Source organism: Carettochelys insculpta, chromosome 1 (genome assembly GCF_033958435.1).
Source record: "Carettochelys insculpta isolate YL-2023 chromosome 1, ASM3395843v1, whole genome shotgun sequence".
Taxonomy (NCBI): Eukaryota; Metazoa; Chordata; order Testudines; family Carettochelyidae; genus Carettochelys; species Carettochelys insculpta.
In genome coordinates, this window is record NC_134137.1 from 280,313,036 (window position 1) to 280,323,073 (window position 10,038).

General features: G+C 49.0%; 1 protein-coding gene across 2 annotated transcripts; it reads right to left on the reverse strand.

The window, feature by feature from the left end:
* Positions 1 to 680: 680 nt before the first annotated feature.
* Positions 681 to 9,907, reverse strand: ANKRD54 (ankyrin repeat domain 54). Of its 2 annotated transcripts, XM_075008818.1 has the most exons (8): positions 9,582 to 9,907; positions 8,376 to 8,423; positions 5,079 to 5,177; positions 4,767 to 4,838; positions 4,279 to 4,326; positions 4,045 to 4,169; positions 3,064 to 3,171; positions 681 to 2,379 (listed from the first exon to the last, which is right to left on the reverse strand). In XM_075008818.1, exons 1-8 carry the CDS (start codon positions 9,838 to 9,840, stop codon positions 2,305 to 2,307), a joined length of 834 nt encoding a protein of 277 aa, XP_074864919.1. In that variant the 5' UTR covers positions 9,841 to 9,907; the 3' UTR covers positions 681 to 2,304. The 2 variants fall into 2 exon arrangements, with proteins under 2 accessions (XP_074864919.1, XP_074864928.1); XM_075008827.1 differs by lacking the exon at positions 5,079 to 5,177.
* Positions 9,908 to 10,038: the final 131 nt, after the last annotated feature.

The window sequence follows — 10,038 nt, forward strand, 5'->3', positions numbered from 1 at the left end:
ATTCGCATCTCCTGATGAGGACAGCGACTTCGACGTCTCGCCACCTTATGTCGATTTCAACTTCAAAATAGCGCTCAGCACGTGTAGATGCGGCAGGCACTATTTCGAAGTTGGCACGGCTACTTCGAAATAGCCGGCTAGTGTAGACGCGGCTCAAATATGTTTAAAGAGCTACCGTGAAAGCTCAGCATCTGTGGGGCCATGTCACGCTGCATACAGCAATTTCTCATGCTCCCAACCAAAAGGGCTCAGATCTCAGATGTGAACTGCAATAAAAGCAAATAGCAGCCAGTCTTCGCTTCAGTACAAGTAACAGTGACAGCACCTGTCAGTGGTCTGACAGTACTGCTTTCCTCTCTGCAGAGTGCATGCTAGTCCCTGCTTGGCACAGAGCCCTGTAACATACTGGGATTCTGTAGGGTCTACAGCAAATTAATATACTGATGGTCTGGATGCCCCAGCAATGTGACTTTAGATCAGACAGTGAATCAGCAGCAAGGTTCAGCAGTCTGTAAACAGACCAGCATTTGTGCTCAAGGCAACCCGACGCATTGTCATCTTTAATTCCAGAACTGCTTTTTATGAGAAGTTGTGACTGAGTCTGGTGTCACGTCCCAGGCACAGGAGATGGAGGGAGGGATGTGAGTCCTGAGAAGAGAGAGCTGGTGAAGGACTCCAAAAAAAGCTGACGGTATTTTATTGAATGCAAAATGTAAGAGTTCAGATTGTCATCCACCTCCTTTGTGTCCCTTCTAGCCAGCACGTAGGAACAACGTCTCACTATTCACAGTGACAACGCCAGCAAAATCAGAACACATAGTCCGCCCCAAACTTCCCTCCCCAGAAGGACACACAGACCACTCAAAGTTGCCTGCAACAGGGTGGGCACACACTTCTAGGCAGTCTCATCTCAGACAAGGGAGGCACCTGTCATTAAACAGCATCGAATCTCTTTGTTCTCTGCGTCTAAACACACACCTTGGAATGATCATGATTCAGGGGAAGTACTGGCTGCTCTTGAGAATCAATACATCCTACAGAATCCACTCAGCTCTTATTAACGGCCACACACCAAGAGATGTCAAAGAACATGCTGTTCCCTGCATCCTTTCTATGTTCTCCATTTCTGGCATCACAATTCATCCAGCACATTGAACTTTTTTAAGTTCCCTTCCCCTTAAATGAATTTCAGCCCTGGTAAAATGTGTCTGATCAATAGGCCTTCACACTGGCATCTAATTCATCCCGAGACATAGTGATATAGCACGGGCGGAAACAAGGTACATTTGCCCCCACCTTAGCAATATGGCTCAGGTTTGATATACAGGCCAGCCACTTCTAGCTGGAAAGATGCACTCTTCTAATCTCTTGGCTCAAGGCCTGAGCTCCTGGCTGAGACTGCTGATGGGAAGATTGAAGCCAGCCTTGGTGCTGTCTTGTAGAACATAGAGATTTTTCCTTCTACAAGTGAACTAGGGTAATTACCCTCCCTACGTCACAAAGCCCATCCTCTAACTGGGCAGTAATAATCTCGTAACAACTATACTGGTGTGATCTTGGATCACACACTTTCAGCGATTCCTTGGGCAGGAATCGGAATGGAAGCAGCAACCTTGCAGCAAAAAGCTTTGTATCCCAGTCCCACGGGGGGACACTCTTTCCCCTGTGATGGCAGGCTCCTGTGGGAGCTGAGCATGAAGATCCCTGCTCTGAGTTCCCTCTCCTTCAACCAATGCACAGTGAGCTTTGATGAACTTCTGTCTTCATTTCCTGTGAATGCAGGAGGTCAGAGAGCCTTCCCTCATCTGAACAAGCCTGCTCACCCTATGCAACTAGATGTCGTGCCTAATGAAGTCAGATCTGTACAAAAAGGTGTGTCTGAGAGATGGCACTGCTTGAATGCACCTCAGTGTGGCTGATGACCATGGGCGCAGTGGTGACTGCCAGTTAGTCTGAGCTTGGGATGCTTTGAGGAAGGCAGAATGGGTGAAAGAGGGTCATTCCACACAAGGCCAGCACATTCATTAAACCGCCTGATCTAGAGCAGGATGATTGGAAAGAGGGACCCATTGCTCCAGAAGTCAGGAGTTCCAGCATTCAATTGTCCTCCTGGGCACTTCAGAAGGAGATGATGATGTTAGCACCGGTGTGGATAGTCTGAGAATTGGGTGCTGCATTGGGGAAGGGTCCAGCAGGAACAGGGTATCTGGCAGTGGCAGCAGTGTTCATAACCTAGGCGATGAGCTCCAGCTGCCCATCCCCTAGGGCTCCTCCTGTTGACCAGGGGAACGATCTGTCAGCCCATTACCTCTTCTCCATATTCTGCATCTGTAGACTGAGTGAGGTGAAGCTGGCCAGGAGGTCAGTGACTTCATCCACCTGTCAGAGAAACAGTGCAGGACAAATATCAGAGGGTAGCCATGTTAGTCTGTGTCTGCAAAAACAAGTCGTCGTCCTGTGGCACCTTATAGACTAACAGATATTTTGGAGCATAAGCTTTTGTGGGCAAAGACCTGCTTCATCGGATGCAACATCTTTCATCTTTGCCCGCAAAAGCTTATGCTCCAAAATATGTTCGTCTGTAAGGTGCCACGGGACTTCTTGACAATGCACTACGTTATCAAAGAACAAGCAGAGACTGCAAAGGAAAGGGACTGAGCCTCATGCCAGATGTACCACTTCCTTGCCTGGGAGGGCCTGCCCACACATGGCAATAAGTGGCGAAATGCAGTCTTCTCACCACATCTGATCTCTGACCTCCCTGCTGAGTCTGTTGATAAGGGTACCCCGGTGGCAGTGCCTTCTGGGCTGTGAATGTCTGCCCACCAGAACAGACATTTTTTTCACCACCAACTTGCACAAAATGAGCTACTGGAATACCTAGTTGACATGAATATTTTCATCATTACATCTGGGCTCCAATTTGGACCAGGGACATGGAAGAGAAGGTCTCTGTATCCTGTTCTCAGTCTTGAATGTTACCTACTGAAGCCGTCTATTCCCTCTTGGATGTATGTATGAAGCCAGCAATGCAGTATGGGAGTCTCTGTGGCTGCCTCTCACCTGCTCCTTAGTACTGGTCATCTGTAACCTGGAACAGAGATCATCCAGCTGCTCCCGCTGCTCGTGGTGCCCCAGGCGCTCCAGATATTCCCGCAACATCTGGATGATCTGAAACACGAGATGCGAGTGCAGAACAGCTTGTAACCAGGGCAGGGCACAAGTGGTACAAGAACGGAGGGACGACTGCAGCAGGCAGGCTATTAGCAATCCTGCCACAAGCACTTCTGAGGTCTGAGGGTAGGCACCCCCATAAGAGATCACAGCAAAGATCCAAAGCAGCTGCACAGTGCCATTTGTAGAGGCACAGGCAAGTGTGCCATCAAAAGGCAGACCATATATCGCTCAGCTGCTGAGTTTTTCCACACAGGCTGGTCATTCAATGGATTCCTATCTATGGCTGTTAGATCATAGTGGTGGGACAGGACCAAAGTCTCCTGGGGGCCAGCCTTACAGTCAATGATTCCTGGGTAAGAAATTCTTGTTGCTTTCTTCCCCTCAGCTCTGCATTACCCCCAGATCTCTTCTTTTTCTATTCCTCTCTTCCCTAACTTGGGAACCTGAACAGATGGGGGTTCAGGCCTGTCTGCCAGCGCTCCAGGGAAGTGCACAGTTGTTTCTGTTACTCAGCTAGCCTCACCTAATACTTGCACTGGGATTCCTATGCGGTTCCTCCTGCAGCCAGACATCCCCATTGCTTAGTTCTCACTAGCTGGCATTCTAGGGCCCACAAGCCCTGGAGAAATCCTGCAACAATTTTATGTGGTGTTGCTCTCTGGAGGCAAAGAGAGTTGAATTGGCAGAGCAGGGGAAGGGAGAAGATCAGGTGCCCTGGAATTTCCCGCATGCAGGAGCTGCTGAGGTACTCAAGCAAAGGTACTTAAGGCTGTTCCTAAACCCCTCTTGTTCTACAGAGTGCACTGAAGATAGCCAGTGCTTGGAGAGCACATATACACAGTCTTAGGGAGCAGGAATGTTTCTCACCTGCTTCACTTCAAGGCGCACAGCCTCCAGGTTCTGAGAGAGCCCTTCCTGCAAGATGTTCAGCTTGGACTTGGCGAGGTGCAGAGGAGTCCTCCCAGCTCGGTCCAGGGCATCAACTCTGGCTCCTGAAAGGTGCACGTGCGTGGGGAGAGAGGTGGTTTAAAAGTGGCAGTGCCCCGAGGGAAGATCAAAGAGATAGTGGTAGCTTTATAACTTGTAAAGAGGAAGCATTACCTCCGCGCAGCAGGAGGGTGATGACGGGAACATGGTTCGTGCAGGCAGCTGGGGAGGGAAAACATGAGACAGCTCAGAGCAGAGTTACAATCCAGGGAAAGGGATCCTACTCTAGTACTAAGCCTCCTGGGCACCACTGTACAAGCAAACAGCAGTTTTTTTTGTACGGAGACAGGGCAGTACTCCCCTTTGAAGTCTGCTCAACAATTAGGGTTGACAGCATCTGCCAGCAAGCTGGCCAGTCTCTGAAACAGGTCCCTGGTTCCTCAGGGCTGACAGGAGGAGGAAGATGTACTTTCCTCAGCTCTGACATTTAAGCCTTCAATTAAAAAACAAAATGAATGGAACCCAAAGAGTTCAGGACAGGGATTCCTTGCCACAATACAGAGGAGGAATGAAAAGAAGGAAACTAATGGGGGATCTTCACAACTCCAGGCACAAAGATCATCAGGTTACAGAAGCCCTAATTCTACTCTCCAGGCACTTACCCAAGTGTAATGCAGTGTTCCCCAGTCCATCTCTCTGGTTCGGGTCTGCCCCATGGTCCAAAAGCAACTGCACTGGAAACAATGAAATGGACCCATTTCAGTCTCTTCCCTTTGCCCAGCAGGGAAGGCAGAGAGCGAAGAGCAGCCTTACCCACACTGAACAGTACAGGTGATCATCAGAGACGGCACATGCCTATGCTAGGGACCAGTGGGGAAATGCTGCTTTTAGACAGGCACACAATTAAAGGAACAGATTCCCCAAAATCCCTCCCCCAAGGAAGCCAGATCATGGAATAATCCCTTCCCACTCACCGATACGATCATTGCCATTGCAGGAGGCAAAGTGCAGGGCCGTACGGCCTTTGTCATCTGCAGCACAGGGGTCAACCCCGTCTTCTAAGAGTTGCTGCACTGACATTGTTAAGAAAGAGAGGAGAGACAGTGTTAATTGGAAGGGAAAGTTGATCAGTAGGCCAGCTATGAAACACACACCCAGATGAGTGCTAGAACCCAGGTACAGGAAAGAGAGAGACTGATGATGGAAAGGAATCCCCTTGTCCCACCTTACTTGTGCCTCTTTACTCCCATCCATCCAAATACATCATCAATGCTAACCGAACAGTGACCTTCCTGCAACTTGGCCTGCCTCCATTCTCCAGCTGGGAAGGAAATATTTCTTTATGTGGAAAAGGAGTAGCAAGCACAACTCACAGCCATGAGATATTATTGAGGCAAGCTTCAAAGGGACCACAGAGCTTATCTATTCCAACCCTGTCTAACACAGGCTATAGAGCATATCTTTTTTGAAAAAAATACCTTGGTTTAAAAGTGATCTATGACAGAGACTCCGCTGTGACCCTTCGTAAATTAGCCCAGTGGTTAATTACCCTCACCGATAAAAAGTGACTTCTTATATCCAGTCCAAATTGGTCTAGTTTCAATTTCCGACCATTGGATTATGCTATGCCTTTGCATGCTACACTGAAGAGCCCAGTATCAGACATGTGTTCCACCTGTACTTGCTTATGGACTATAATCAAGTCACTCCTTAACCTTGTCTTTGTTAAACTATTGGGGGTGGGCAATCATTTTTGCAGAAGAGCCACTCTGTAAGTTTTGGTACTAGATGTGGGCCAGCTCTGGAAACTCCCCCACCCCCTGGAAGGGTAGGGGTCTTAGGCAGAAGGGTTGGGGACCACATAGAAGGACTGTGTGACAGCATGAAAGAGAAACACTTTGTATGTGAGAGACAGACTCTGTGACACAGACTGTTTGCTGCAGTGGATATGTCCTTGGCACTGTTTGTGTGGCACAGTGTGTGTGTGTGTGTGTTGGCTGCTGCTGGGTAAATTTCTGAGAGAAGCCACCCTTGGGCCCTTGAAGGAAATCTGTCCTGCTCTGTCCTCTCTCCCTTCCCCTGCTCTGCATTCCTGAGCGAGCCCCTTACCATCCATGCTTCAGACTGGGGCAGCACTGCCACGTGTCTCCCTCTGCCTAATCCCTACTCTGCAGAGATGGGGGGCAGGGGAACACCCTGATGTCAGCACCACCCTCTCGCCCCCAACCACTCCCCCACTGCATAGCTAGCAGGGAAATCCTAAGAGCAGCTCTGCTGTAGACAGAACAAGGTTGGGGGAGGGGCAGCTGTACATATGTTGCTGGCTGCAAGTATGCGTGTTTTGCTTATCACCTGGCCAGGCTGGAGAGAAATGTCAGACAGGCTGGATCTAGACCCTGGGCTGATTTATACCCACCTCTGACCTAGACTGAGCCCTTTAAATCTATCACTGTAAAGCATTCTTTTCTAATCCCTTAATAATTCCTGGGGCTCTTCTGTGTGCCCTCTTCAAGGCAATCTGTGACCTTTCATGTAACTAAGAGCAGCAGTGGCAGTGACATGAACAAGGTTAAGATTACAAGGGTTATCAATTCTCATACTTTGGGGGTATAAGTTCATTCCCAACTCAGAAAGAAGTCACACCTCCATGGTTATCCAAGTATGGGGCTGAATGTCTTTCTCTGAAGCATTCAGTACTAGCCAGCAATGTTCCCCCTAATTGTTTCCATCCATGGGTGGAATAAATTTTGTTATGTGCACCAAGACATGAATAGATAGAAACAGAAACACATATTATCTACTGTTGGTAGTTGTGAGTGTTCTGTTAATCAGCTGAGTGACAGCTAAATCTCTATTAGGTGGCAGGCCAGGTGCTCAGCTTACAGGGAACACTGCTAGCCAGTTTTGGAGGCAGGACACTGGAACGATCCAGCTGTTCTGTTCTGCTGTAGCACTTCCAATATTACCTTCCTCCCAGGTTCTAGAGATAGAACCATTATTACAACTGGGACTGCTTCCCCTGTCCTTCCTGAATTATTTCTAAACTTGGCAGGAAAGATCAGTTCAGGGTTAAAACTGTAAATAACACTTAAAAAGATAGCTTTGCCCTTAGCATAGATGCAATTCTGTTACCTTTGCCAGAAGACAAGGAGAAAGAGTGACAGGCAATCTACCAGGAAACATTAATGTAAAGTCCCACCTAATCATCTCCCCAAACCAGCAGGAAACAATTCAACCTGACAATGTTTTGAGATGAGCGAAAATTTAGTGCTATGACGGAAAAGATTAAAGATTATTTCCAAGCTGATAAGTGATTGATTCAATATTAATCACGTCACTGGCACGAGGAGATATAAAACACTGCAAGATTTAATAAACAAGGGATCTGCACATAGAACACATTTTGCAACTAAAATATAAAGGGGCAGATGAGTTTTATTACAAAAGGGTTCCACTGTATATGTCATTTCTGATTTGGTACCTCAGCCTGAGACATACCGTATAGCACTCTGCAGCAACAGTGAGCAGGTGTCATTTTTCTGCCTTACAGATGGGAAAAGGGGCACAGAAAAGCTCAGAGACTTGCCTAAAGTCATACAATGATTCAATACACAATATAGTTGCTTTGTTCTCCCTCATCTGTCTGTAGCCACTAGCTGTTTCTTGTATTATACTTAGATTATAAACTTTGAGAGGCAAGGATCATCTTTTTGTTCTGTTTGTATAGCATTCAGCACAATGGGGACTGCAATACCTAGGTGATATGGTCAGACAAATAGTAGTAGCAGAAGCAGGAACAGAATCTGTGTTGTGTGAGTACTGGTCTCCGATCTGGTATGCCATACTAGCTCATGACAGACCAGGGCTGTTTGTGCAATATCACTTGTCTTTCTTCTGAAAATAGCTGTACTATCCTGTCACTCTCCACGGGACATGTTACTACGGTTAATAGATTGGCAGAAGCCTCTGTCATGTATATTAAAAAAAGTTGTAGTTAAAAAGAAGTTCTGGTTTGGCTAAAGACACTCTGCAACAACTGGTGTTATGAACTGGAGAGGGAGGAAATGCCACAGTGGATATATTGTGAACTTTGCACCTGGCCCAGTTCTATCAGGTGAACAAAACATGGGAATTAAACTATTTTTGCATATGCAATGTCTGAACTGTTGGTTATACAAACCAGCTGTATTTCTCTGCTCCCCTGCAAAACCCACTGCAAAACTGTGCTTCCAGGTAAAGGTTCTGAGTGGACCTGGCTGGTGCAGTCTCACCTGTTTCTAAGTCGTTAGCATTGGCAGATTCTCTCAACCTTTTCAGAGCTGCAGAAAGAGAAAGGGTTACTGCAAAGACCACAGAGAACAAGGATAATTCCATTATTAGAATGCTCTAGTCAAGTCCCAAATTCAGGAGCTAAACCACACTGGAAGGATTAGCTTGTTCTTAGAGGGAGGGATATATGAGATCAAAGCCCCATGAAGAAAATTTCATATTTTCTTCTAAAAGTGGTCACTGGCCTCTCCTGCCAGACCTCACACCCCAAGACAGCCTCTTGCAGCTCAAATTTACAAGTGAACAAGAGCCTTTTCCACACTCCATCTCTTTATTTCACTAACAAAAGGTGCCTGCATGCTCATAGAACATCTCTATTGGCACGATAGGTTGTACAAGGACTTCCAAGTACACTCAGAGAACTTGGCTACGTGTAGGTACCTAAGTTATCCATGCCACGTCCCTTTTCCAGTATTGACTCAATGGCAGGTTGCTCTGTGTCAGACTATTCCTACCATTGTTTTTCCTTCCCAAAGCAATTCATAGTGTCTCTTCCTTATATATTAATGAAAAGTATTGCACATTCTTAGCAGCAGAATGGGAAATGTCTCTGGTTGGGATTTGACTAGCAGCAATTAAGAGACCTGTATTTCTCTTTGGTAGTTGCCATGTTGTGCACTGGAGTAAGTCTCTAGCCCTTATGGTTGCAAAGGGCGTATGGTACTGGTGTACATTTTGTTTACGTCTGTCAAATCCTACATACAACCCGCTTGGCAGGCTTTTAGCTCCCTCAAACCTAATGCTGTGACTTATTATATATGTTCGCCCTTTCATTGCACATCAGTTAGTTTTGGAGCTGCTTGTTTGACTGTGAAGGGACAAAGGTTTCCCGTATGAAAGGGCAGAGCCGGGGACCGACTGGGGGAGAATCCTGCCAATTACTGTTTTGCGATCCGCCCTTTGGTCTCCAGAGAGACGGAGGGTCCAGGCCCAGACTGGATCAGAGTCCTGCGCTGCACTTCCTGCTCCCTTGCACCAACTGGGGCCAGCACGTCCCCTCCAACCCCGGGGAGGAGATCACAGCGCGGACCCCGCGGCTTCTCCCCTTGGAGCTCACGCCCGGGAAGGGGCGGGGGTCCCGCCTTGCCCTGTAACCCTCATGGCAGCCGGGGGCTGAGCCGCGCCACCGCCCCGCGCTCGCCCCTCACCGTGGATCTCTTTGCCCGTGGGCCCCAGGGCGCGGTGCAGGCGGGCGGCCCTGCGTTGGCGGCGGGCGGGGATCTTGCCCGCCGGAGGCTCCCGCTGCCACAGGACGCGCAAGTAGCCGAGCGAGGCGGGGCCCGGCGCCTCCAGGGGGCCCGGCAGCGCGGCCCCGAACTCCGCCAGCTCGAAGCCGCCCCGCGGGGGCCTCGGCTCCTCGTCCGCCCCGGCCACGGCCCCGCCAGCGCCGCCGCCGCCGCCGTCCATGCCCGATGCCCGCCGCCCGCGCGCGGCCTCCCACCTGCCGAGAGCCGGGCCCAGGCGCGCTGACAGGGGGCGGGCAGAACCGAGTAACTGAGGCAACGTGGGCGGGGACTCGGAGGCGAGACCACCTTCCCATGCGCAGACTCCGGCAACACGCGCCAATCAGAAACGGGAGGGAAGCGCTGAGGCGGGATATGAATG